General features: G+C 56.2%; 2 protein-coding genes across 4 annotated transcripts in view; both read left to right on the top strand.

Annotated features, from left to right (window-relative positions):
- Nucleotides 1-26,961, top strand: part of STRIP1 (striatin interacting protein 1) — a 116,014-nt gene that overhangs the window by 42,672 nt on the left and 46,381 nt on the right. The window lies entirely within an intron of this gene.
- On the top strand, nt 3,055-21,522 carry SLC6A17 (solute carrier family 6 member 17). 3 transcript variants are annotated; one of them, XM_061349536.1, is made up of 12 exons: nt 3,055-3,147; nt 9,722-10,129; nt 13,078-13,235; nt 13,495-13,621; nt 14,245-14,426; nt 15,607-15,717; nt 16,678-16,919; nt 17,588-17,780; nt 18,216-18,408; nt 18,598-18,757; nt 19,335-19,497; nt 20,073-21,522. In XM_061349536.1, exons 2-12 carry the CDS (start codon nt 9,844-9,846, stop codon nt 20,439-20,441), a joined length of 2,184 nt encoding a protein of 727 aa, XP_061205520.1. In that variant the 5' UTR covers nt 3,055-3,147; nt 9,722-9,843; the 3' UTR covers nt 20,442-21,522. The 3 variants fall into 3 exon arrangements, with proteins under 3 accessions (XP_061205520.1, XP_061205521.1, XP_061205519.1); XM_061349537.1 differs by lacking the exon at nt 3,055-3,147 and adding an exon at nt 3,285-3,299; XM_061349535.1 differs by lacking the exon at nt 3,055-3,147 and adding an exon at nt 5,631-5,748.

The following is a 26,961-nucleotide window of genomic DNA, read 5'->3' as shown; positions in this document are numbered from 1 at the left end:
ATGCTGGAAGTGCCCATCCCCACCCCGAGCAGGCTCATTCCTGCTCCCCACTGAGATGTGCAGGGATGTGGAACGCCCGGTTCGGCCCCTCTTAATGAGGTTGCTTCATTTCCCTTTGCTCAAGGCCCCCTTCAGAAGTCACTGCATCTCCTTGTGTTCAACCTCTGGGTGTGCAGAGCACTTTGCACCGCTGGCATTTGCAGCCCCTGGGCTCTGCAGTTCCCCTTCCCCAGCACTCCCAAGCTCGCACCCATCTCTTCACAGAGACGGTGCCAGGATGCAATAAATATCCCTATCTTTGGAAACGAGGAGGGGTTTGTAGACATCAGAGCGGTTCCTCCATCACTGGTGCATGTGACAAGCCTGATGCTCTGCACAGGGGTGGCTCTCACCTTGCAGCCAGGGGAGAGCCCATCTCGCACCAACCCTGCTTGGGGCTGAATTTCATGGATGGAGAAGAGCCTCCAGCACCCTGTGATGGCTCCTGGTCCCTCTTCCCCTGGGCTTTGTCCCACAGCTCTGACTGCATCCGGATCCCTGGGCAGTCACAAGGGAGCAGAGCAGGGAGCATCCCCATACAGGGCTATTGGTCCCCATGGACATGACGTGATGCAGGGCACATTTCTCTCTCCCTGCTCATTAATACCTGCCATTGCCTGTCCCCTGCATGTCCCAAAGGGGAGAGCAGGAGACCTCATTGGTGTCCCAATGGCTCTAAGTTTCATCTTCTCAGCCTGGGCACTGCACCTCTGCCCTGCACTTCTGCTTCTCCCATCAATCAGAAAGCAGGAATCAGTGAATCCCAGAACCCCAGCCTGGTTTGTACTGAAGGGACCTGAAATCTCCTCCAGCTCCAACCCCTGCCACGGGCAGGGACCCCTTCCACTGGAGCAGCTTGCTCCAAGCCCCTGTGTCCAACCTGGCCTTGAGCACTGCCAGGGAAGGGGCAGCCACAGCTTCTCTGGGCACCCTGTGCCAGCGCCTCAGCACCCTCACAGGGAAGAGCTTCTGCCTAAGAGCTCAGCTCAGTCTCCCCTCGGGCAGGTTCAAGCCATTCCCCTTGGCCTCTCCCTACAGGCCCTTGTCCCAAGCCCCTCTCCAGGTTTCCTGCAGCCCCTTTAGGCACTGGAGCTGCTCTAAGGTCTCCCCTTCAGGAGCCTTCTCTTCACCTGAGATGTGCAGAGCCATGGCAGCAATAAGCCAAGACAGGCGATAAATCCTGGATGTGATGAGCCTCTTCCCATTCAGTTGCCACATTGAGCTGCCTTGTCCCTGCCTGGAATGGGCAAAGGTGCAGGTTTAATGGAGCGTGGCCTCGTTTCTCCTAGGTGGGGAGGAGGGATTGCTCCAAGCATCACCCGGGTGCTGGATCTCAGAGCAGGCACTGGCCAAGCTCCCAGGTACCCGGGAGGATTGATTATTCTGTGTTTAATAGGCTGGAAAAGGAACCAGCTCCAAAGGCCAGAAATGTGCACAAATGTTGAGGTCCAGGAGCCTGCTTTGGGCTGGAGGCTGAATCCTCCATGGTTTGGCTCTTCCCAACGTGTTTTTTTCTCCCATCAAGGTTTCTCACAGGCTCAGGAGATGGATACTGGTACCAGTATCCCCAGCACATCAGGCGTCCCCGGTGCTCTGTTAGCCACACCACACCTGCTGCATCACAGCACCCTAAGTGAGTGGCAGTGATAAATTAAGCCTCAGAAGGTGGATTTGGGTTTTGCTTGCTCTGAAGAGCTGTGCTGAAAGAAGGTGTGTTTTTGACTTGGAGTCACCATATCCTATTGTGTTGGGATGTGAATGGGACTCTTACTGCAGAATTTCACCATCAGCATTCAAGGTGAGTTCATAGATGCAGGTATCTCATCCTCTAAAGCTGGCTTACACCCCCAGCTCACCCTTGCTCCGGTCTGTGCTGCTCCTGGGCTCAGCTTTGGTGTGGGAGAGAAGTGATGTGGGTGGAGATGTGGTGCCCTCTGAGCTCAGTGTTGGGTCTGGGGTCCGTGAGGGTCACCAGGCTTTGGGCCAGCAGCAAGCATCACTGGGCAGGTTCCACACTTGAGCTATGGGGAGCAGAATCTGGGTCCTGACTGCTTCCCTTTGTCCCTGTGTGGTCTGAGACAGTGACTCCTCTGCATCCTTGGAGATGCTGCGAGGGCTGGAGCAGCTCTGCTCTGGAGCCAGGCTGAGAGAGCTGGGCTGGGGCAGCCTGGAGAAGAGAAGGCTCCTGAAGGGGAGACCTTACAGCAGCTCCAGTGCCTAAAGGGGCTGCAGGAAACCTGGAGAGGGGCTTGGGACAAGGGCCTGTAGGGACAGGCCAAGGGGAATGGCTTGAACCTGCCCGAGGGGAGACTGAGCTGAGCTCTTAGGCAGAAGCTCTTCCCTGTGAGGGTGCTGAGGCGCTGGCACAGGGTGCCCAGAGAAGCTGTGGCTGCCCCATCCCTGGCAGTGCTCAAGGCCAGGTTGGACACAGGGGCTTGGAGCAAGCTGCTCCAGTGGAAGGGGTCCCTGCCCGTGGCAGGGGTTGGAGCTGGAGGAGCTTTAAGGTCCCTTCAACCCAAACCAGGCTGGGATTCTATGATAGGGGTTCCCCAATCTCCAACCTTTCCCCACAGACCCCCCCGAGGCCGCTCTTTTGGGGCAGGGGATGTTATAAAGGGAGTTTTGCTTTTCCCCACAGCTCTGGGATGGGAAAATCCAAATTCCCCCTTCGGGCCGGACTCGTTTCTGTTTATTTCTGCCTTTTTAATGCCAGAACCCTCATCTGAGAGAGATGGGGGGAGGGGGGTGCCGGTACCCCAGCTTTGACGTGCAGCCCTGGTGACTCAAGCCTGCGTCAGGGGCTGCGTGTCCCTCATCCCTTATTGCTTCCTATTTTCAATCGCTTTTCCTTTCGGTGCTTTTTGTCTGCTGGGGAGCCCATCGGAGTTACCTCCCCTCCGGCGAGCGGCAGCGGGGCCGGGCCGAGCCCAGCGCGCATCCGCCGAGCGGTGGCAGCGGAGGGCGGGTTGGGAGAGGGGGGGGAAAGGGAAAGCGGCCGCCGGCTCCCCCCCTCCCCGCAGCCGCCCATCCCCGCAGCCTCCGGTCCCCTCGGGCAGCGTCTCCTCCTCCTCCTCAGCGACAGCGATTCCGCGCAGCACCGGGACCCAGGTACCGGCCCCGCCGCCGCCTCCTTTCCTCATCGAGGGCAGGAACCGGATCAATTTCTCCTGGGAATCTGCTCCGTTTCCTCCAGGATTTGCTCAGTTTCTCCCGTTAACGGGTCAGTTCCCCCCCCCCCCGGAGCCCCGCCGCACCCCGAGGTAAGGATGCTCCTTCCGAGGGTCTCCGGTCTCACCGAGCGCTGCCGGCTCTGTCCGTGCCCCCCCCACCGCTGCCCCTTGGTGGGGTGGAGATCCCGTCCCTGGGGAGGGGGTGGCAGTGGGGGGGACACCCAGGTGTGAAGGCATCGAGGGCGGTGGGGGGACATTAAGAGACAGCAAACGGCTTGAGCCACCCTGGAGAGGCTGGGGGGGACCACAGGGGATGGCACTGGCCGCCCGGCTGGGGTTGGTGGGGGCTCACCCCGTTTGAGCCTGAGGATGGGTGGAAATGCAGCTTCCAGGTTGACCTTGACAATAACATTGGGAGAGGAGAAAGCATTTGGTTGCGATGAGGATTTCATCCCTGGCCCCCCAAGTGCTGGGGGGGGGGGTGGGTTATTTTCCCCTTCTTTTATTTCTATGCTGCTCCCTGAATGTAGATGTCTGGTTCTGAGGAGGAAAAAATGGGGTTTGGGGTCCTGGTTACTGGTACAGTTCTCACTACTGGGTGTGGGGAGTCCTTATTCGCCCGTATTGCATCGCTGGAGGTGCGTGTTTCGGGCTGGCATCTTGGCCACAGGCACATTTACATCATTCTGGGGATATGGGGCTTAAACCAGCTGAGAAATCTGCTCCCAGCTCTTTGGAAAGGGCTCGGAAGGTGAAATCTTGCTTCTTGGATCATACCTTGTGCCTGAGACACCTGGGCTTTGAATCCAGCAGGAGCTGATGCAACTGTTTCTGGTCTCGGTAGGAAAAATACCCCCAAAACGCCACAGCAGCGGAGTTATTCTTGGCAGGGCATAGAGTTCCTTGTGAATATTCCTGTGGAGGTGTCAGGACTAGGTCAAGGAACCTGGATGCTGCTTTGGTGACAGCTCAGCTGCTTGGAAGGGCAAGGAAATGGGGGTCTGCGCTGTCCGCTGGGATGAGTCGGAGACGGCTGTTGAAGTCAATGGGAACAAAAGGGTTTGGTTGGAATGTGGAGTGACTCCCCTGGAGTTCTCCCCCCGAGCTGGAGTCACGAGGATGAAACTCACCCTCGATCAGGTGCTGCTCGACGCACACCCAGAGCAAACCATTGCCTTAGGAGGAGCTGCTCTGCTTTTACCCCATCCTTGGGTCTCTTTGGACTTGTTTGTTTACAACCGTAGCAGCAGCATCATGAATTACCAGAGGGAGAAGCAGGAGCTTGCAGAGGGCTCTGGGTACCACCCGGTTTGCTGCCTTTTAGGGTAAACCAGGCCTGGGGTTGGGGTCAGTCGCTAACGGGCAGCTGGATGGGGTGAGCTAAGAGGGATCTAACTGGGAAAAGATCATCTGGGGAGCGAAAGGGAGCCCTGGAGTGCTCATATGACGGCTGTCATGCTACTGCAGCTGATGGAGGTGTTCACGCTACTAAATGAGTCACGGGAGGAGAGCAGATTCACTGAATCAATGTGCTCATGCACTTCGTGACCAGCCCAAGAGCTGGCCCCCCCTCCTCCAGTGCTGTTGTGTCTGTCTCATGACCCAGCAGCAAAACTGCTCTTTCCAAAGGTCTTTTTTGGCATGTATTGAAGGGAAGAGCTGTTGTAATGCCACAGCATCCCATGGGGCATGAACCCCCCGGAGCTGGGAGCGTGTGGTGCCAGCTCTGCTTGTCTTTGTGGGAGATGGGGGGTTATTTATAACATCTGGGTGCTTTCACCGGTGAAAGCCACTTGAGTGGGTGTAAGACAGAAGCGGAGGCAGCTCTGATTCATCAGCCAATGTGAACCGCTCCTGTGTCACGATGCTAAAACAGACCTGGGTGTTTGCATGGGAAGGACACAGCCAAGAGCATCCCCAGCACCACCGGATGCATAGCACCGAGCTGCTCTTGGTCCCACACCATTGGGAGCTTGGTTCCAGCGAAGCTTCTTATGGGTGCCCCTTTCCCCGGTCACCCTGGGCTGTCCCATCAGGTTGGCTGTGCCTCTTCATGGGTGGGTGTAGGGGAGGGAGCACCCCAGGGTGCAGCTCCGTTGGTGGGATTGAGTCACCTCGTGTCATCCCTGCGGGGTGGTGAGGGCCTGGTGCTGATTTACAGGGATCATTTGGAGAAAGGGAGAAGCCCCACTGAGCGCAGATGGCAAAACCCTTCCCTGTGGAGCCAGAGAGGATGAGCAGGGAGGAGCAAGCCCCAGCATGGAATGGATTTAAGATGGAGGCATCTTGGACCAGCCTTAGGGTTTTATGGCAGTGGGTGCAGTGAGGTCCTTGGAGCAGGGCTGGGGGGATCAGGGCTGCGATGCTTGGGGACAAAGATCTCTGCTCATGGCTTGGAAGCGGAGTTTGGATGCTGCTGAGAGGGTCCTGCCCTTGGTTTCTTGCAGCTTGTAGGAGTGGGATACATCCCAAGGGACCTGCTCTGCCAGGGTGATCCTTGTCCCATCCTAGAGGCATTCCGGACTGCAGGGAGCAGCAGGTATGGGCCTGGAGCTGGTTTGTTCCTGATCTGGTCTCAAAGGCAGGTTGTGCACCCAGGGTCCTTCCCTTTGCTGCTTGGCTTTGCAGAGTATGGAGGGATGCAGGAGGGATGCGTGTTCCTTCCCCCCTTCCCAGGCTCTCTGGCTTCCTGGGTGACCTTGGATCCATCCCTTCCCCTTCCCATCTGCAGCAAGCAGCCTGCTCCTGTGTGCAAGCTTTCCCTGTCCCTGTGGGTGTTAGGAGGATGTGGAGCTGTGAATGGATGCTCAGGTCTCCCTGTCCAAGCCTGACAGTGGCCTTCCAGCTCCTGGAGGCCCTCGTTGCCTCTCTCTGGCCCTTTGCACTTCCCTCCCTTCCCTGCTCTGTGACCTTGATGGAGCGAGGATGCTTTTCAAGGAGCATCTTCCCCCTCTCCTTTAGGAGCTGCGGGGGATTTGCCTGGAAGCTGAGTGCAGCAGAGTCACAGCTCAAGGAGAGGTGTTGGGGTAGGGAGGCACCAGCAGAGAATCCCTATGGTTTCAGTGTTAACTGTGAATTCACTCCATCTCAGCCTGTTTCTTCCTGCCTCATTTTCCCCTTTATGGAGTCAAACAGGGCGTAAGTGTAGAAGCTGGATATAGGAGAGGAGAAATCTGCCCCTGTGCCCATCCTTCAGCCCCAGAGCGTGTTGGTGGCTGTCCATCCCCATGCCCCCCTGCCTGCCTCTGCACTCCCAGGCCTGGCTGAAAGCTTTGCTGACACGTTTCCAGCCTCCTTTATTGCTCTCCAGCCACCTTCCCAAGAAAGCAAGGACAAGCTGAGGCAGGACACATGGCTTGGAGCATCCCTGCCCTGCTGAATGCTCCGTGATGCTGCAGGCAGGGCTGGGAGATGTGATACCCTCAGCTCCCAGAGCTCTCCGCTCATCCCGAGCAGCAGCCTGTCCCCAGTGGGTGTTTCCATTTCCAGTTGGGGTCAATGGGAGCCACAGGGTAGGGATCAAACCTCCTGGGTGTAGCAGAGCTTCTCCTTCTCTGCCCCTTCCCTGGGTGGGCTGAACGCAGCCTGTACCACGTGCCTTGGACCCGCTGCAGTGGTGTAAGCGCAAAGGGGCACCGTGATTGAGGGTTGGCTCTGAAAGACTCGAATCTGTCTTCTAAAGAGGAAGGGAAAATGCACATGGAAGAGAATTCAGGTCACGAAGGCGAAGGAACGGAGCTGAATCTCCATCTGGCAGTGCCAGGGGTTTGCTATCTCTGCCCAGCGCAGCGAGCTCCTGCTCGTCAGCTGAGCCGCCGCTTCCTCGCAGGGTGGGTGTTATTTTTGGCAGATGAAGTCCTGATCCAGTTCCCTTTCCAATGGAAGCAAGGAATGGAAATACCTCTCCCGGGTGGATTCAGACCCTGCTCTCCCATCTGAGGGCTGCTGAGCTTGCAGGTGATGCAGGATGCTCTGGAATGCTGACCTCGCTGCTCCCAGGATCAGGTCTCTGTGCTATGTGTGCCAGTGGCTTTGTGCTGGTGTTGGCTGTGCTCCTGCCATGGTTATTCCCTGCTCTAGTTGAGTTTGGGTGCATCTCCCATGGGGAGGAAGGCTTGTACCTTTGCTGTCCCAGTGCCTACAGAGCTCTTGCTCCACCCCGGGAGAGCATCCAAGCATCCCAAATCCTTTGGGAATGTTATTGTCATGGGTGTCCTCCGAGGTGCTAAGAGCCCCTGGGGCTTTGGAGGTGCTTGAAGAAACCTTCTCCTCAAGGACCTGCTGCCTCTCAGCTCCTAAGGATGCTTGGGGGACCTAAACTGAGGATGGGGATAGGTGGAGGTCCAGGGAGAGGTGCTTTGGGGTCCATCCTGGCCCCAGTGCGCTGGCCTGGCTCAGCATCCCTGGAGCTGGGCATCTCCAGGCTTTGCTCCAAGGGGTTGAGCTGTCCCAGGGGAGCAGTTTGGGTTCCCCTTCCATGGGGCTCTGAGCTCTGGGGGCTCAGGGGCTCAACCAGGAGATCCCAGGTTTTCTAGGCTCTATCCTTAGCATATTTTAACCACAGAGGCTCAGTCCTCCTGAAGGTCTGAGTTGCCTTTGCTCAGAAGGAGCTAAAGTGGCTGCTGAGCAGCCAGGGAGCACCAACCAGCTCATGGGTGACTGAACCAGGTCTGCACCAATCCATAAAGAGCCTGGTTGAAAATCGATGGCAATCCCAGTGATTTCCTGGCAGCTGGATGGAGCCCTTCCCTTCCCTCCCCTCTGTGTCTGTGTCCGGCCTGGCTGAGGATGCTCCAGCCACGTGCTGGTAATTGCCACGATTGAGCTGTGAGTGTTTTATATGAATGGGCCCTTGTTAGGAAGTTAAACATTGCTGGCCCAGGCTTGAAGGAATAATTCAAGCGGCTTCTCCGGAAGAGCCAGATCCAGGGAAGATGCGGAGCCGACACCGTTGCCTGGCAACGGATGCAGCCGACGGCCAGAAATAGCTTTTTTAATAGGAACAGGGCCTGGCAAAGGGGGAACTTTCTTCAGGGGTGAAAAAACAGCAAGGTGAAGGCGAGGGAGGGTGAGGATTCCCACTGCCGACGCTTTGCATCCCTCCCGCTCCGGGTTGGGAATGCTGTGCGTTGGTTGGGAATGAGCTTTGCTGCCCAGGCTGAACCTGCTGCTCTGAAATGGGCTGAATTGGGTCTAAAAGATGGATGTTGGGCCAAAGGGAAGAAGAGATGGGATGGCTGTGGGAAATCAGGAGAGAGTTGTACCTTGGCTCAGCAGAGGGGACAGCGGGAGGTCCATCCTGCATCCCCCATCCTGTATCATCCATCCTGGTAGCCATCGGCTACCTGATGAGGCTTGGCTGCCCCAAGGACTGTGCTGGTGGGTTATATGACCTCTGAGATACCACCTGGGTCTTGTATGAGCTCTGAACTGAATGTAAAGCCCTCAAGGTGAGGTGATGCTACAGCCATATTGGGCTGGGAGAGGGCCCTGAGCACATCACCATCACTCTTCCAAGGGCCAGTGACCAGCCTGGTGTCCTCTGGAAAGGGTGGACAGAGGGAAGAAGCATGGCCCTTTGGGAGAATCATTCCTCCAAGATGTGGGGTTTCTGGTGGGGTTTCTTGTGTTTCCTCCTCCCCAGCTGGTGAAGCACCATGGTCCCTGCTTGGGATGGGAGCAGTCACTCACCCCCAGTCCTCCCAGTATGGAGAGGAAGCCCTAGTGGAAATGTGTGACCCACCACGCACATCCGCTCATCACCCACGCTCCCTCCCTGGGTCCAGAACTTACCCTGCCTGTGCTCATCCCAAGCTCTGCGCCCATGGGAACTGGTGCCATTGGTTTTGGGAATGAGGTGGAGTGGGCGAACTGGTGTGAACTGGTGTAACCACACGGATGCTGCGGGCTTGGGGCCGGTACGGCTCTCCCTGGCCTGTGACCAAGGCTGGGAAGGTGGAGGAGCCAGGATGAGTGATGGCTTTGCCTTGGCAGCTGCTGTTTTGCAGCCGTTATCTGCTGTAAAGCTGCCTGGGAAGATTTAGATGCAGATTCCCAGGCTTTTAAGTCACTCCTGATAACATCCAGGGACAGAGATACAGCCTGGGTGTTTGTCACCATCCCGTGAGTGCTTCCAAGCTGCTGTGGGGCTCAACTTGGACTCTGCCTATGGGCCAGGAGGGAGGGACCAGTGCTGGATGTGCTATCAGCCCTTGTGGGGGGATCAGCCGCTAGTCCAGGGTAGTTAGAGAGGACAAGAGGCATCACAGTGATGTGACCGGATCCATCACTCAGCACCAGCCCCTGCAGTCAAGGGGAATGCCCTCCTGTGGGTTGCAGGAGGTTTTTGTCTATGAACATTGAATCAAGGGGTGCGCAGGGTCCATCAGTCATGACGAAGGGGGTCCTTAGCATCCCCCAGTCCAAAGGGAGGTCCCCAAGCCATGGGGGTGATGGAGACCCTGGTCCCACCAGCAAGGCAAAACCATCTCACCCTCTGTCAACCCATGCAGGTCCTGCTGATGAAGAGGAGGTGAGGCCCGAGCCGTAGCTCACCCGGGTGCCATTCCCTGTGGGAAGCTCCTCTTCTCCCCTCGCCCCATCCCGCCCCTTGGGGCCGCGTGGAGCCATTCCGATGCCGAAGAACAGCAAAGTGACGCAGCGGGAGCACAGCAGCGAGCATGTCACCGAGTCGGTGGCCGACCTGCTGGCCCATGAGGAGCCCGTGGACTACAAACGCAGCGTCCTCAACGTGACAGGGGAGACCTGGGACAAGCAGAAGGATGGGGATGAGGAGCTGGACGCGGAGAACCGGCCGGCGTGGAACAGCAAGCTGCAGTACATCCTGGCGCAGATCGGCTACTCCGTGGGGCTGGGCAACGTCTGGCGCTTCCCCTACCTCTGCCAGAAGAATGGAGGAGGTGGGAGATGGGCTCAGCCCTTGGGAAGGGGATATGGCTCAGTCCTGCCTTGCTGCACATCAGGGTGGGCATCCTGGGGCTTATTTGGGCTCGGTTGTGGGGTTTGGGGGCTCTGAAGGAGGAAGGGGGCAGCCAGGGGCATTGAGCATTCAGCAGTTCAGGGATGCAGACTCTTCCTGAAGGGTTTCCAGCCACCCACTCCAAAGTCAAGGGGAATCTCAGCCTGGAGCCAGGATTTCTTCCTGCAGCCCCCAATTCCTGCTGGGGCAATTTGGAAACGGGTTAAAGGGACTCTTCATTAGGAACTGTAGTGACAGGACAAGGGGTAATGGGTTCAAACTGAAACAGGGGAAGTTTCGATTGGATATAAGGAAGAAGTTCTTTCCTGTTAGGGTGCTGAGGCACTGGAATGGGTTGCCCAGGGAGGTTGTGAATGCTCCATCCCTGGCAGTGTTCAAGGCCAGGTTGGACAGAGCCTTGGGTGCCATGGTTTAGTGTGAGGTGTCCCTGCCCATGGCAGGGGGGTTGGAACTGGATGACCTTAAGGTCCTTTCCAACCCAAACTGCTCTATGATTCTATGAAAACAGAGCAGGAAGGAGGAGCCCCACCATTTCCCTATGTCCTGAAGCCACGTTGTGGAGGCTCCAGCACTTTCCCAAGCCCTCCTTCCAGCCACCCCATCCTCCCATTGCACCCCATGCCCCCTGCTTGAGCAGGAGCAGCCCAGAGGGCCAGGTTTCCCCCAGCCATGCTGAGACCTGGCACCCTTCATGACACTGATGGGTTGCTCTTCATTACCCCAGACCCAGCCCTCGGCCTTTGCAGTGAGGAGAAGCAGCCTCAGTCAAATAGCACTGAATAAGGCCAGGAGCAGCCCAGCTTCCCCCTTTTCCCCTTGCACTTCCCTCATCCCCAATGCTGCATCATTTGACGTGCCCCAGCCTGGGAGCCTGCAGTGCTCTCAATAATTAAAACATCTCTGGTGTCATCTTCAGGATGAGTCATTCTCCCAAAGGAAAACCTGTCCAGTCAGCACTTCCCACCCCAGGGCTGCTCCCACCCCCATTCCCTCCCTTCTCGGCTGGCATGGAGCTGCGGTCAGCTCCTGCATCCCAGCATCACCCCAGCCACTGGCACACGGCTCCCAGTGCCCTCAGTTGGGGTTGCTGGGTGGCCTGGAGGAGGTTGAAGGCAGGGCCTGGGGTGAATCCAGGCATGGGATAGATGGATGTGCCCTGATGGATTCATCACACAGCTCTATGCTTCTTCCAAGCAGGTTTTCCTGATTCAATGAGCTTAGGAGGCAGCTCAGACCCAGAGCTGGAGCTCCAGAGTCCTGCTGCTCTGTAAGCACTCAGCTCAGCCGTGCCTCGGTTTCCCCACTGGCACAGCAGTGGAATTAGTGCTTACACCGAGGGCTCTGCTGTCCTGTGTGTCTGCAGGGCTTTGGCTCGGCTTGTGTTCCCAGGCTGGATCCATCCTGGTGGATTTGCTGTCTGCACTGGGGGAGCGTTAAGCAGGTGGTTTTAGACAGAAGGGCGGATGTGATGGGAAGCGGGGACAGGGAATTGACCCTACAAGAGGCCTGAGAGCTGCTGCAGTGGAGGAGATGGGCAGAGACTGGGACACGGAGCTGGTGTTGGGAGCAGGTCATCAAAAAGGCTTTACAAACAGCACCCACCATTGCCCCTGGTTTATAGATAGAGAATCACAGAGTGGGTTGGGTGGGAAAGGACCTTAAAGCTCATCCAGTCCAACCCCTGCCACACCAGCCACCAGCAGCACCACGTCCCAGGGCTGCTCACCTCCATCACTGCCCAGCTCCCTCATCCATCTGCCTCACAGGACAGGAGCCAAGGGGGGTAAATACTGTGGGAAGAGAAGGCAGAAAATCAGTGCCTGCCCCATGGGGAAGGGGAGGGGATAACACTCGGCTAAAAGGAAAAGCTCAGGGAAGCTCAGCAATCTGCTGCTCTGTGCCTCAGCTTCCCCATTTATCAATCCACCTATACCTGCAAGGGCAAACAAGAAACCTGGAGAGGACAAGGGGAATGGGTTTAACCTGCCATGGAGGATACTGAGATGAGCCAATGGGCAGAAGCTCTTCCAACCCAAACCATTCCATGATTCTCCCAATCCCAACCTGCTGGCTCAGGACCAGCATCATCTGCCACAGGTCCTGCCCGGAGCTGGGGGTGGTGGCTGTCACCGGGGCATAAATCCAGCTGGGGATTTGCCCAATGCATCCAGGGTCCCTCATGTGCCCATGGATCACCTGCAGGTTGTGAGCTCCCGAGCCCGTTCCTCAGCTCCTGGCAGGAGCCGGAGCAATCCATCAGCCGAGCGCTGCAGCGTGAGTCATTGCAGCCTTTACGGTCATTGGGTTCTGCTTTGGGAGCTGCCAATTCCCCTTCAGCCTCCTCAATTAGGCAGGGATTAATTCTGCTCCTACCAGAGCACCTCGCTCCGTGCCGGGGGCACCGGGATGCTGGTGCTGGGAATGTGGGGTGCCAATGGGGGGATGTGTTGGTGCAGAGGGCTCGGCTGTGCTCTGATATGTGTGTGCCAGCAGGACCTGGGTCAACAGGGAGCTGCTCCCTGCCCGTGTATCCAAGACGGTCAGGACCATGTGCACGTCGCCATGGGTTGGCTCATGGAGGTGTCTCCTTGTGTGGGGGGTGATGTGTATGCATGGATCCAGTGTCTTTAGGTGTGTTGGGGTCTATTCCACACAGGCTCATGCTGGCAGGGGACGTTGCACACACTTTCCTTCCATGCACAAGTGTTTGCTCCTCTCCATGGCTGAATTCTCCTGCCCAAGCACTGATCTGCATTCCCAGATCCATTGCAAATGAACCGATGGACCAGGCAGAGCCTGGCCCTCCATCCCTGGCTGCATGAGAGCAGGCAGAGGTGGGCCCATGCTGAGCTTTCTCTCCCCTGCCAGGTGCCTACCTGGTCCCATACCTGGTCCTGCTCATCATCATCGGGCTCCCCCTCTTCTTCCTGGAGCTGGCGGTGGGGCAGCGGATCCGCAGGGGCAGCATCGGCGTCTGGAATTACATCTGCCCGCGCCTGGGAGGCATTGGCTATGCCAGCTGCCTGGTGAGCGCACCCATGGGTGCCCTTGGGCCCCTACCTCAGGGGGATTCTGCTGCAAAGCTTGGGAGGGGAGCCTGGATGCAAGCCTTGAGGGGCCCCATGTGGAGGATTGAGAGGTCAAAGGGAGGTTTTCCAGTTCCACCCCTGGGTAAACCCAGGGTTGGTTTGGGAATGGGCCCTGAGTCCCCATCCAGCCAGAGGTGTCCTAGGGACAGCATCATTGCCCTGTGATTTAACACCATGTCCTTGTTCCTCCTCCAAGGTGTGTTTCTTTGTTGGTCTCTATTACAACGTCATCATCGGCTGGAGCATCTTCTACTTCTTCAAGTCCTTCCAGTACCCTCTTCCCTGGAGCGAGTGTCCCATTGTGAGGAATGGCTCCGTGGCTGGTAAGAGGTGGCCATTGACGGGGGGGAGCAGTCCCCAGGGCAGGGGGCTGTGGGACACTGGGGACACCCAATGTAAGTCCCAGGTTGGGCACGCTGGAGGTTGAGATGTCTCCCGGGACATTGGGTACTCTCTGGTCCAGCTGCCTCGATCATTTGGAGATGTTTTCCTTGGGCTGGATGAGCCTTTCCCCCACCTTGGGGTCTGTCCCCACTGATGGGGTTTGGTTAGTTTGGGGATTCAGAGCTTGGGTCTCCAGGCTGCCCCAGTGCTCAGAGATGGGGTCTGACCCAGGATCCTGGAGGGAGGCAGCAAGAGCTAGGCAAGGCTCACCTGGCTGCTCCATCAGAGCCTGACCGAGATGCTGATGGAGCTAATGGTGTTTAATAGCATCTGAGCATCTCCTTGGGACACTTTGGGACGTTTTATAGCACATGCAAATGTCTCTGCCTGTATTTAATGTCTCATTTGGGCTTTATGGCCCATCTCCTCTTTTTCCTGCTAACAATGAGCACCATAAATTCCTGTTCCTCTTTGGCCAGCTCCAGCAGGTCTTTGACATTAGCTGATGTTCATCCCCTAAGAGATGGTGGTGACTCTACCCCATGCCTATGCTTGGTTGCAGTTGTGGAGACCGAATGCGAGAGGAGCTCGGCCACCACCTACTTCTGGTACCGGGAGACCCTGGACATCTCCAACTCCATCTCAGAGAGCGGGGGGCTCAACTGGAAGATGACCCTGTGCCTGCTGGTGGCCTGGAGCCTTGTTGGCTTGGCCATGATCAAGGGCATCCAGTCCTCAGGGAAGGTGAGTATCAGTGGCCACCTGAGCCTGGCTGGGCTCTGTCCTTGGGGCAGAAACCTTCTGCCTGGACCACAGTCTCCTGCCCTGAGCTCGGTGGCTGGGCAATGCTGTGTCCCTTGGGATGCTCCCACCCCCTCCAGAGTTGGGGTTCTCTCTGGGGCGATCCAGAACAAGATCAGAAGAGGGTGTAGGGAAGAGGCTCAATCCAACTGACACTTCCAGCCACATCAGGGTAGCCAAGTCACCTGCCCAGCCCCTGCATGGGGGGCCATCAGCTCTTTGATCCCTTGATGCACACCATCTGGAAGGATGCTCCTAGGATGGAGGGGTGAGAGCTGAGCCTTCCTTTGCATCAGGAGCACTGTGTCTCTGTGCAGAAGCAGGGCAGGGAGGAGCAGAAGACGCTGTTGGCCTGCAGAGGCCACTGATGTTTCAAGCAAGGCTGTGTAAGCAGTGGGGTGGGATGCAGAAGGGTACGGTCTCCTGGGACACTTGAACATCCCTCTCTCCAGATGTGCTTTACAAAACATCTGGTGTGTTAGCCGGTAGCAGAGGGCAAGGAGACCCCTTCCCTGAGAGCAGGATGGTAGTGAGCTGCGGAAGCAGGACCACAACAGCAGCCACAATGGAGCCCCATCTGCATCTACCCATCGTGCCAGGAAGCAGGAACATGCCTGGAACCTGCAGCCCTGGGTGAAAGGGATGGGGATGCAGAGCTCTCCTTCCCTTGAGCACTGTGAGCCCCAGCAGTCTGTGTTTTAGGGCTTTCCTGAGCCAACACCAATATCTGCACATTCAGCAGCCCCAAGAGATGAAGTGTCTCCAAGCACAGTGCAAATCCACTTGAGCTTCAGCACTTACAGAATCATAGAGTCAACCAGCTTGGAAAAGACCATTAAGCTCATCCAGTCCAACCATTGCCCAGCCCTGCCAAGGCCACCACTAACCCATGGTACTGAGGGCCTTGGGTCCATGGTGTATGAACACTTGCAGGGATGGTGACTGCAGCACTGCCCTGGTAACATCTTGCACTGGGGAGTTCCACAGCTTAACCCTGCACTGCCTGAGGAGCAGACCTTGTTTTGGGGAGGGCAAACCCCTGTTGTGCTGTCCTTGGGTTGGATGGGAGGTGGCTGAGCTCAGCCGGTGAGATCATGGCCACGTTGCATCCCTCTTGCCATAGGTGATGTACTTCAGCTCACTCTTCCCCTACGTGGTGCTGGTTTGCTTCTTGGTACGGGGACTTCTGCTGCGCGGGGCGGTGGATGGGATCATGCACATGTTCACACCCAAGGTGAGAACCCCCAAGCCCAGCAGACTCTAAGCAGGTTCTTCTGGCTGGTCACAGTTTATTCCCCTATTTTCCACCCCAAAACCTAGAGTACTAACCCCAAACTACACCAGAGGTCCTGATACGGCATCAGGATGTGCCAGCAGCACCCTAAACACAGGGTATGGCCAGCACAGCCTAGAACCTTGTGAACTCACCACCCTGGGGCTGCTTTGAGCCTCAGCATCACTCCTGTCACTTTTAGGTACCCAGGTGCCAGGGTGGGGGCATGGGGGTGGCCCAAGGTGGCCTATAAAGACTTCATGGGAAGATGCTGGCTGGCAGCAAACCCTCTGTTGGTGGCATCATTAACCAGCTAATTAATGAATTAAGCAGAGATGTTGATGAATCATCTCAGCTGGTGTTAGAGCCTCTTAGAAGATATTAATGATGATCTCGTGGCGAGTGATGCTCAGAGGCCTCCAGCTCTGGCTCGCAGGAGAGGGGGGATGTGGTTTGGGAGGTTAAACAAACCCAGCAGCCAAGATGTTTGATTTCAAGCACTCCCTTCTCTGGAGGCAGGAGATGTCCAGGGGAGGATGGAGAACCATCACTGGGTGACATGTGGAGCCCTTAGGTGAAGGGATGGGGATACCAGCTCCCCAGGGCTGCTAGGTGGTCCACTGGGAAGCTGTAAAGCTTTGCACTGGAAGGTTGGACATCCACCTTGGGCTCTGGGGCAGATGGAGCACCCAAAGACATGGTCAGATCAGACTTTCCCCTGCCCACCTCCATGCCTCAGTTTCCCCCTCTGTGGGAAAAAGGACCTATGAGAGCTGGGTAATGCAAGACCTGAATGTGGTAGATCACAGCATGCCCATGGCTGCTCCCAAACCAACCTTTTAATTCAGCTCTGGCTCCACTGGGATGAGTTGTGGGGCCACCAAGCCACTTAACAACTTCTTCCTATGTCTTCCTTCCAAGCTGGACAAGATGCTGGACCCCCAGGTGTGGCGGGAGGCAGCTACACAGGTTTTCTTTGCCTTGGGGCTGGGCTTTGGGGGAGTCATCGCCTTCTCCAGCTACAACAAGCAGGACAACAACTGCCACTTTGATGCCACCCTTGTCTCCTTCATCAACTTCTTCACGTCCGTCCTGGCCACCTTGGTTGTGTTTGCTGTGCTGGGCTTCAAGGCCAACATCATGAATGAGAAATGTGTGGTGGAGTAAGATTTGATGCTTTTCTGTTTGGGGTGGGCAGGTCCTTGCTAGTGGTGGTGATGGGTCTGGAGGCAATAGAGTAAGTGCTCTGGAGCTGGGTGATGCTGTGTTTTGGGGGATACAAATTCCTGATGGTCAGGACTTGGATCTCCAGAGGGATTTGGGTATTCAGCTCCTCCAGCCTAAAATCCAGCTCTAAAATAGGCTCTTAGTCTACATATTGAAGGTAAATCCAACATGTCTGGTCACATCAACTGGCTTTCCTCCAGTTCCTGCACATCATAGGGTTCCCTTGTCTGCAAGGGGAAGGGACCTGCTGAGCTGTATCTAGAAGCAGCTGGAGGAAGGTGAATTTATGCACTCTGTGTTATCTTTAGACACTGAGCTGCATCCATAAAACATCTGGGCCATGCAGTGTGGAGCCCCAGAGCAGGAGATAAACCTGAGGAGGAAGCACAGGGAACCCATTCCCTGGTGGGCTCCCATCTGCATCCTCTCTCACATGGCCTAAATCACTGTTTACCTACAATAGAGGTCCTCTGACCAGCACGTGGGTTACACGACCCAGGGAGGTTCATCCTGCCTGGAGTAAAGGGCTTGCCATGGTCAGGCCCCATCCTCTACCCTGGGAGGAATGGGACATCTCTGGTGACCAGGCTCCTCTCTCCCTTAGGAACGCTGAGAAGATCTTGGGCTACCTGAACACCAACGTGCTGAGCCACGACCTCATCCCACCCCACGTGAACTTCTCCCACCTCACAGCCAAAGACTACAACGAGATGTACAGGGTGATCATGACCGTGAAAGAGGCGCACTTCAAAGAGCTGGGCTTGGACCCCTGCCTGTTGGAGGATGAACTCAACAAGGTACCTGGTGGGACTCTTGGGAGGACCCAGAGGTCACCTTCCCCATTGGCTCTCTCTGGTGGGAGCTGCTCCCCTTGTGTCACTCCTGGCACATGGATTGGGAAAAACTATTTTTAGGGACTCTCCAGGCATGGGGATTCCCTGTGGTCTTGCCCAGCACACAGTGGTCCTTCCTGGGGTGGGGAAAAGCACTGTCCATGGCAAGTCCAGTGGGGTCATCACTGCTTCCAGGCTTGGATCCAGACTGGATTTTTTCTTTCCTTGAAGAATCCTAGAATCCCAGGTTGGAAGGACCTCAAGGGTCATCTGGTCCAACCTTTCTAGGCAAAGCATGACCTGTGTAGCCAAAGAGTGGTTCAGTGAGGCATGCAGGGGCTTGCAGGCTGACCCGGACATGTTCCTTCTCATCCTTTGGTCCTCTCTTCCCCTGAACAGTCGGTGCAAGGAACTGGCCTGGCCTTCATTGCCTTCACAGAAGCCATGACCCACTTCCCAGCCTCACCCTTTTGGTCCGTGATGTTCTTCCTGATGCTGATAAACCTGGGGTTGGGCAGCATGATCGGGACCATGTCAGGCATCACGACACCCATCATCGACACCTTCAAGGTGCGGAAGGAAGTGTTCACAGGTGAGGTCTTTTCTCCTGCAACCTCCTTGGGAAGGGGTGGAGGGTCCCGGTTGTCCTGGGGAGTTACTCCAGGGGAGTGTGGACATCGTGGCCATGTAACTGGACCCTGCTAGTGCAGGGGATGGACCTTGTGGTGGAGGCCTTGGCTCCATGTGGGGTGCTCTGACTGTGCCTCGTTGCTTCCCACAGTTGGCTCCTGCATCTTTGCCTTTGTGGTGGGACTGATCTTCGTGCAGCGCTCTGGGAATTACTTTGTCACCATGTTTGATGACTACTCAGCCACGCTGCCGCTCACGGTCGTGGTCATCCTGGAGAACATCGCTGTGGCCTGGATTTACGGCACTAAGAAGTAAGACATTTGTACAACAAGAATACTCTTGTTATAACTCTTGGCTTTCATACAGTTGCTGTTACCACCTGCCTTTCAAAACCCTCCTTCCAGCTCTTTTCCATATGATTTCTTCCTCAAGAGGCCAGCTCTGATGGAGCAAATACTCCAGGAGAAGCTACCTTATAGGCAGGCATTTGGTTCACCTTGATTCTCTTGTCCTGCCCTAAGTGTAGCCCAGCCCCAGGAGCAAGTCCTTCTACTGGGTATCTGCTGTTGGTTGTAGTGCTCTATCAGTTGCAATTACCCTTTTATTTGAAGTTTCCAGGTAGCTCTGGAAAGAGACCTTGTTCACTTTAGTACCTGTTCTTGCTGCCCATGAGTTGGCAAAGGGGGCTCTGGCTAATGCTCAAATGGCCTTTTCCTCAGGAGGTTTCCAACCAGTCCTGCAGGCTTGATGGACACTGGGATGCTTGTCTGGATCAGCTGCATTTTCCTTCAGGCTCTACCTTGAGCATAATTCACAATGGGGGCTCCTGGGTGGGAGTCTCTTACTTGTAGGGGGCAATGCCATGGTTTCATCTCTTCTTCTCGGCAGGTTCATGCAGGAGCTGACGGAAATGCTGGGTTTCCGGCCCTACCAGTTCTACTACTACACCTGGAAGTACGTCTCTCCCATCTGCATGGCCGTGCTCATGACTGCCAGCATCATCCAGCTGGGAGTCAGTCCCCCGGGCTACAGCGCCTGGATCAAAGAGGAGGTGAGCACAGATCCCTTCCCCACCATCACCTCCCACTGTGGTCCACGCTGAGCAGGGGGCAGCTGAGAGCTGCAGAGCACCCTGCTCATAGAATCCCCAGGACCTTCTGATCATCCAGCTCCAACCCCTGCCACGGGCAGGGACCCCTTCCACTGGAGCAGCTTGCTCCAAGCCCCTGTGTCCAACCTGGCCTTGAGCACTGCCAGGGATGGGGCATTTACTTCTCTGGGCACCTTGTTCCAGTGCCTCAGCACCCTCACAATAGGGAACTTCACTGCTCTGCTCATTTCTCCTCTCCTCTCCTGCCTGTGGCCACTCATCCTCTGCAAGCCATCAGGTTTGTCCACGTTGCCCAGAAGCCTTCAGCCAGCTCTGACATGAGAGCTTGGATTTGGTTGGCTTCCACAGCTACATACTGTGTGCAGGACCATGGCCTTTTCCTTGATTTGAAGCCACCTTCCAACAGCTTCATGTGGTGCCCCTGAGGATGAAGAGTGGCAGCAGGAATTGTCTAGAGATGGTGTGCATCCCCTTTACTGTAACAGCCCCTTGACACTGGTGTTTGTCTCTTCTAGGCTGCAGAGAAGTTCCTTTTCTACCCAACCTGGGCCATGGCCATCCTCATCTCTCTGATCATCCTGGCATCCCTCCCTCTGCCCCTGGTCTTCATCCTCCGGCAGTTCCACCTCGTGTCGGACGGCTCCAATGCCCTCTCTGTCACCTACAAGAAGGGCCGGATGATGAAGGACATCTCCAATTTGGAAGACAATGATGAGACCCGCTTCATCCTGAGCAAAGTGCCCAGCGAGACCCCGTCCCCCATGCCCACACACCGCTCCTACCTGGGTCCTGGGAGCAATTCCCCCATGGAGATGAGCAGTGCCCCCAATGGACGATATGGGAGCGGGTACATGCTGGCCAGCACCCCGGAATCCGAACTGTGATGGTTGCCTGTGGACCACCCCCACCGGGAGAGGAGGTCACTGGGGAGTGGATCCTGGCTGTCCAGGCAACAGGAAAATTACTTACTAAGGAAGATGAAGAAGAAACCCCTCTTAAAATCGTAACCAAAAGCAGCCATTTCTAGGATGACATCAGGAAGAAGGGATTGCAGGAGGGGCAGGACTCCTCCGACAACCCTGGGTGGAAAGGCAGGATCTCCCCGAGCCTTCGGGGATGGGAGGAGGAACAAGAGATGCTGCAATACCTTTCCAAGAGTTGTTCTCAATGCAGCTGAAACCTGAAGCAAAGAAGCTCTTTTCTAAGCAGCTGATGGTTGGAAAAAGGACCTGGAGGCAGGTGGAAAGCCAGCACACTTCCTCCTGTCACCCAGCACTCTTCCCTCCCACTCTGTTGTCCTTTAGCCGGGAGGAGTCATGGCCTTATTCCAACGAGCACAATTACCCATCGATGTTCGGAGCACAAAAAGGTGCTGTTGTTGTCACCATCGTTGTTGTTGTTGTATCTCCTGTAGGTTTTTATAGCTGTGGACACACCTAAATAACCCCCACATTTTGACCAGGGTTGCCAGGGAGCAGCACGGGGCTGGCTGAGACATTGCAAGGTGTGAGACAATGGATGGTGGATCCTTGATATCTGTTGTGTTGCCACCAGCATGGGGACAGTGTCTGTGGGTTGTTGTGGGCCACGGAGGTGTCACATCCATGGGGTGCTCCGTGGCTGGGCAGTTACTGTGATGAGTGGCAGAAGGACCTCAAAGTGAGGGTGATTGAGATGGGTGAGCGTGTGGGGTCTGGATGGGGTTCCCATGATGGGGGTCAGGAGCGCTCTCTTGGAGTTACTCCTGACGTGTGGGATGCTCTGCTGAACCAAACCCCTGGCATGGTGAGCATCTCCTCTTGCCATACTCTTTAGATGTCCCAGAGGGACAAGCAGAGAAGCATCCAGCTTCTCTGGGGAGCATCCAGCTTCTCCAGGGGCATCCAGCGCTACCACAGGCCTGGATTAGCTCTCAGGAAACCACCTCCTGACTTACCTCCCTTGCACCCACCAGTGCAGTGACCCGGGCAGGTCCTCGTTTCTCCTAGCTTCAATCCAGGAGGTCTGCAACACCTCCTGTTGCACTTCCACAGGAGCCCACCAGCCTTCAGGTGGGGGTAACCAGCTCTTGGGGGCAGCAGGCATCTGCTGAGCAGCAGTTATTGGGAATCAGTGCCAGGTCCTGGTGTCCCCGCTAGCTCTCGATCCAGGCTGGTGATCCCTTGTTAGAGCCCAGGGGCTTCTATCACCCCCATCCACATTGTCTGGGGACCAGACTGATGGGACCTTATGTTGGTTTTCCACAGGCTGTCTAGGAAAGGTTGGGATCTCCCAGCTCCGAGTCTCTCCCACGGTGCCTGAGGGTCATTTCCTTGAATCCTACATGTAGCCAAGCATTGCTGTCAAGTATTAGGTGGCATCTTCCTTCTTTCCCAAATGGGACAGGAGAGCAGCAGCTCGTTTGCCCCCTCTCTCCTCTCAGCATGTTACTATGGTCTCCAAAAGCTGAGAGAACTCCTCATCCTTGGTTCTGCTGGGCTTAGATCATGCATGATGGTGCTTCAAGCCAGTCTGAAGGCCAAGTTTGTGGGTGCTTGCCCATGAGCCCTTTACTCCTCTGCTTTCATGTCAATGGGTTTTACTACACCGTGTTTCTCCCTTTGGCTGGGAGGTGAAGTCAGAAGGTACCTTCTCTTGCCATCCCTGAGGCCAGGAGGTCCCCTCAATGATGTTTCTCTTGTGGACTGTGATCCTTTGCAACCCTTCTTCATGGGCTTGGCTGCTGACCCTAAGACTCTTCCTGGACAATTAGCTCAGGCCCTTCATTAACCATTTGCCATGGGGAAAATGGAGACGTGGCCTGAACCAAAGCAGCTCAGTCTTCGATGGCTCTGAGAAGTGCCAGCCGTGTGTGGGCTCTCCTGCAGTGGTCCCCCCATCACCGTCCCCGCTGCTGCCTTTCTCCTTCCCCTGCCCATGCAAAGGGACATTAAACATTGTCTCTGAATGGGAGAAGCACAAACCCTGTGGCATTTCCCCATCATTAGGCAGGATGTTCCCTCCCATCTCTTACTTCTCCCTCTGTCCCCACTTTCCTTCACCCAACCAGACAGAGGATGAGCCAAATCGTTGCCCAAAGTCACCTTCCCAATACCCCTAACTGCGGGGCTGGATTCCTACCACAGCTCCCATGGAGTTCACAGAGCAGGACACCAAAGGGCTCAGTCCCATCTGCTCCCATGGCGTGATGCTCCTCAGACCCTGGGAGGAAGGATCCAGGCTTCCATCTCTCCCATCACCATTCCCAAGCCAGCCAGGGAGGTGTTCGCTTTCCTCCTCTCTTCTTTGCAGTGTCAATAAGAGGCAAAGTCAATATGAAGGTAACAACAGAAGCTCTATTATATAGATACATAAAGCATATGCAGAGAGAGGAGATGGAATCATAACCTGGAGAGTCTCTATTTCTATTGTATATTTACTCTGTAAATGTTACTGTAAATGCTGTTAAATGACAAAACATATCCCAAAGTGGCCCGTGACCTATTTCCAGTCCCAGTGCTGTACAGATCCATTCTCATTGTATATTGGGACCTATTTCTACCTTTTGAGTTCTCATGTGTGGCTCTTCCTTCCCCCCCCCGCCTTAGCCCAGGGCATCCATCATCCCTGGGGCATCCAGCAGAGAGGAGGAGGAGGAGGGATGACACCTTCCTTTCTATCTGTGGCAATACTGTATTCCTTCGTGGCATTTGCTCGGTGTTGGACGCGGGGTGTGGGGTTGGGCTTGTGTGTTACAAGTGGAAGTGATCCGTGTCGTTGCCGTGTGAGCGTGCGCGTGTTGGTCCGTAGATGCCGTGTGTGTCCGTGTGGATGGGTTTGTTTGGGATTCACTTTCTCGCTGTCCTCGGTCACTTTTGGAGCCTGGGGTGTGTGTAGGGGGGGAGTTTCTCCTGCTCACTGGGGCAGGTTCTCCCTCCACACACCTCCTCAGGGTCCTGAGCTGCGGGTCAGGCTGATCCTCAGTAGCTTTTAGCCCTAGAAATCACTTGTTCCCCTCTTTTTCCCCACAGAGGCACAGGGAATAGCTGCTACTTGTGAGCACAGGCACTTTTCAGTTCTCCTCCAGGCAGTGGGAGAAGGAAGGGGAACCACTGCTGATATCCCTGTCCTGCTCGGTTCCCAGCCTGGATCCCGTTGCTCAGAGCAGGATGGTGGGGGACAAGGATGTGCTGGGTGGATCAGGAGGGGTCAAACCAGTGTCCCCTCCCTGGGGACAGACCTGGGGAGGGGTTCAGTGTGTCTGGAGAGGGGATGGCTGGTGCTGGCGGTGCTGTGGGTCTGGGGGCTGGATCTGGGATGCTCCATCCAGAGCATCGGATCTGCTGTTGGTGCCCTGGTGGGGCTGGACCTGCCCTTCACCCTGATGGGGATGGCTGGAGATGGGTGTACTCTGCTGACTGGCACCATCCCTGGGTGTCCCTTGGCTCTTTCCCCTCCAATCCAGCCCCCGGCCTCCTCCCAGACCCTGTCAGATCACGTTAAACCCCTCCATGGAGCAACCCCCAATTCCTCCATGGAGCAACCCCCACTGCCTTCCTCTCATCCCCATCCTGCCCCGAGCCTGGGTCTCACCCAGAAGAGCCGGGGGGCCTTGGTGACCATGGGGACGGACACACGGCATCATGAGGATGTGGCCACCTCCCCTGTGGGCAAGCACAACGCTGGTGAACCCCTCCTGTACAGGTAAAAGCACAGATCTCGTAGTAACTTGTCCCATGTATCCTCGTAGCCGGTGTATTTACCACGCGTGCCGTGCCGGCCCGACTCCTCAGCAGTGGAGAGAACCCTGTAACAGATGTAATGGAGTCTGATTAAAGTCTCTTCTTACCAAATCTCACCACGACTCTTCTGTGTCTCTGTTTCCTATGGGGGCTCTCTGAGATTTGGGGTTGGAAAGAGCTAAAGCAATGGGCTCTTGGCACCCATGGGATCGATGTCTCTGTCCTTCCCTGGCCTGTCCATCCCCACTGGTGTCCTTCTGTCTCCCCTCATCCTCTGATTCGCATCCAGCACCAGCCTCTGCAAGAGGCTCACTCAGGATGCTTCAGGAGCATCGTGGAGGTGATCTTCCATCCTGGACCAGTTCAACCAGTACACACAAACTGGTAAGATGCAGCATCTACTCCTCTGCACAACACCCGGTTCTACTGCTGGTGGCCTATCTGGAGCACTGGGAGAGTCTGGAGGTCCCCTTTGGAGAAGGACCAGGGATTTCCAGCAGCCCCAGGTGAGTTCAGCTGCTGGGTACCCGCTTAGGAACAGGCTTGGCTGGGAGTATGGCTGCCTCTTCCCTTCCCTACCATCTTCTGTAGCTCATTTGATATCTCCAGGGTTGAATCAGTCCTGGGGAGCATGAGAAAGGGGGGGAAGAAACAGGATGGATGGGACCAGATGAGATGCACCAGCACTGGAGATGCCATCAGGGTATCACTGTGGCTGTGACCTGGACTCATCCATGCTGCAGTGGCAGCCATGAAGGAGCAGAGCAGGTTCCCTGAGCACCTCTGCACCATCTGGAGATGTTGGTTGAGTGTGTGACAAGGGGTTGGAGCAGCAGCACTGGCCGTGATGGAGGCTTTGGGGGGAAAACATCCCCCAGGCATGATAACCAGGACACGTAGAGCAGCTCTGAGCCCCAGTGTGGCCCTGGTCTGTGGAGTAGTGATGGAGATGCTCCCAGCTCCTCCTCATCCTCAGTGCGGTGGCACAGATGCAGGATTACAGGTGCTGCATCACTGAGCCTGGCTCAGGGGGATACCTCAGGGTCTGTGGTACCCACACGTGGCGCTCACTGCTGTGCTGAGCTGCCCACTGTGCTGTGTGTGCTGGTGTCTTTGGGCTTGGGAGGAGGCTCAGATCAAGGATCCGGAGGCCCTGGACAAGGCTCATTGTCCCCAGGTCACCCCACAGCATGGAGGGACCTCGGTTTGTTTGATCCCTCTTTCTGCCTGCAAAAGCAAACCCTGAGCAGCGCCTCTGTTGCATCCTTGGGGTTGCAGCTACCACAGGGATCTCAATGAGCTGCTGCCATGGAAAAGCCCTGGGGCAGGAAATAAGTGGGGCAGGATTTGGCTTCATCCACCCCACAGAGTGTCAGGGCCCTGGTGCCACAAAACAGCAGAATGAGACAACCTGCAAAGGGTGATTCTGGCCCTTGTGGGGGGAGAAAAGAGACCCAGGTGTGAAATTTAAGCCAAAACCGCGTGTTTTGGGGGTTTATTCTTTAAATGATGTCCCATGACAGTGAGGCAGGGAACCTTCAGAGCCTCGTGGGAGGTGGAGGCTGCTGATGTTGGATCAGGAGGTGGGTTTTGCGTGTCCCATCCGAAAACAGCTCTTGACCAGGGTACGGACACACGGTGGAGCCACTGACAGCGTCGTGAAGCGGTTCCCTGAGCACGCCAAAAGGAAAACAGAGGCAGTTATCCCGGTGCTTAAAGATGGGGAAACCGAGGCTCAGCAGGCTCATGGCCCGTTCCCAGCCATTCCAAAGGCAGACGCTCGCCATCCCCATCCCCGCTCCAGCGCAGCCTCCTCCTCCTGCCCCCAGGCTGTGTTTATGGAGCACAATTACATCAGTGATGCTGTGGATGGAGCCGGATTCGCCGCCGGACCGAGACGCCCTCGTCTGCTGTGGTTTGCCTTTGCCTTGGCTCCAGCTCCGTGGCAGGACCCACAAGGTGGCACTGTGCGAGAGCAGCCATGGGCGAGCAGCGCTGCGCTCTCCGGAGCAAGCTGGGGTGCAGGCACTTGGTGGGGATCACGGGATGAGCCGGTTCCCCTTCCAGGCCGAGCATAGGGAGAGACAGGGGTCAAAGGGTGTCCAAGCACCCCTGTGCAGCCCAAATAGCCCTGTTCAGCTGGTGGTGAGCAATTTAGTGGCAAAATCCCCCCCAGCGGAGGTGGACCTTGCCCGCAGGTTGTGACCGATGCTCTGGGAAGATCCATCTTCCAAGAGAGCATCCCAAAAGGTTGCTTGAGGCTCATCCCCTGGGGAGCTGCTCTGTAGCATCAGCACCTTGTGGTGCTGCGGGTGCCACCATCCACAGACCTGTGATGGGATCTGTCCCACCAAAAGCATGAAGGGAGGAGGGCAGAAGCCTTGACTGGAGCATCTAAGGGGTTGCGGAGGTTCAATGCATGCTCTTCATGAGCAGAATCCTGAGCTGGAAGGACCTGCAGAGGTTGCTTTGTCCCCCTCTACCCCAAAGCAGGACTGTCTCTCCCTGAAGTGAGCTGAAGTCCACCTTCCTCCTCTGTCCCTCCATGGATGGGGATATGGCACAATCCCCAGCCTCTCCTTTAGGCCATGCAGCCCTTGGAGCATCCTGTGGCACACCATGCTGGCCTTGATGTGCCAAGCTGGGGACACGTCCTGTGTGCAGGGCTCAGGGCGCTGTGCTG

Source organism: Neopsephotus bourkii, unplaced genomic scaffold (assembly GCF_033783945.1).
Source record: "Neopsephotus bourkii isolate Nb327-2 ecotype Australia unplaced genomic scaffold, CSIRO-AGI_Nbou_v1 NB_414, whole genome shotgun sequence".
Lineage (NCBI taxonomy): Eukaryota > Metazoa > Chordata > Aves > Psittaciformes > Psittacidae > Neopsephotus > Neopsephotus bourkii.
The sequence above is the reverse complement of the archived record's forward strand: the minus strand, read 5'-3'. Positions and strand labels throughout refer to the sequence as shown.

What these genes read in the sequence shown, in the direction of transcription:
- SLC6A17 (XM_061349536.1), top strand. Translation starts at nt 9,844, where the DNA reads ATGCCGAAGAACAGCAAAGTGACGCAGCGGGAGCACAGCAGCGAGCAT. An exon ending in GCGGAAGGAAGTGTTCACAG is followed by an intron (nt 18,409 to 18,597) that starts GTGAGGTCTTTT and finishes TGCTTCCCACAG; the next exon opens with TTGGCTCCTGCATCTTTGCC. An exon ending in GCGCCTGGATCAAAGAGGAG is followed by an intron (nt 19,498 to 20,072) that starts GTGAGCACAGAT and finishes TGTCTCTTCTAG; the next exon opens with GCTGCAGAGAAGTTCCTTTT.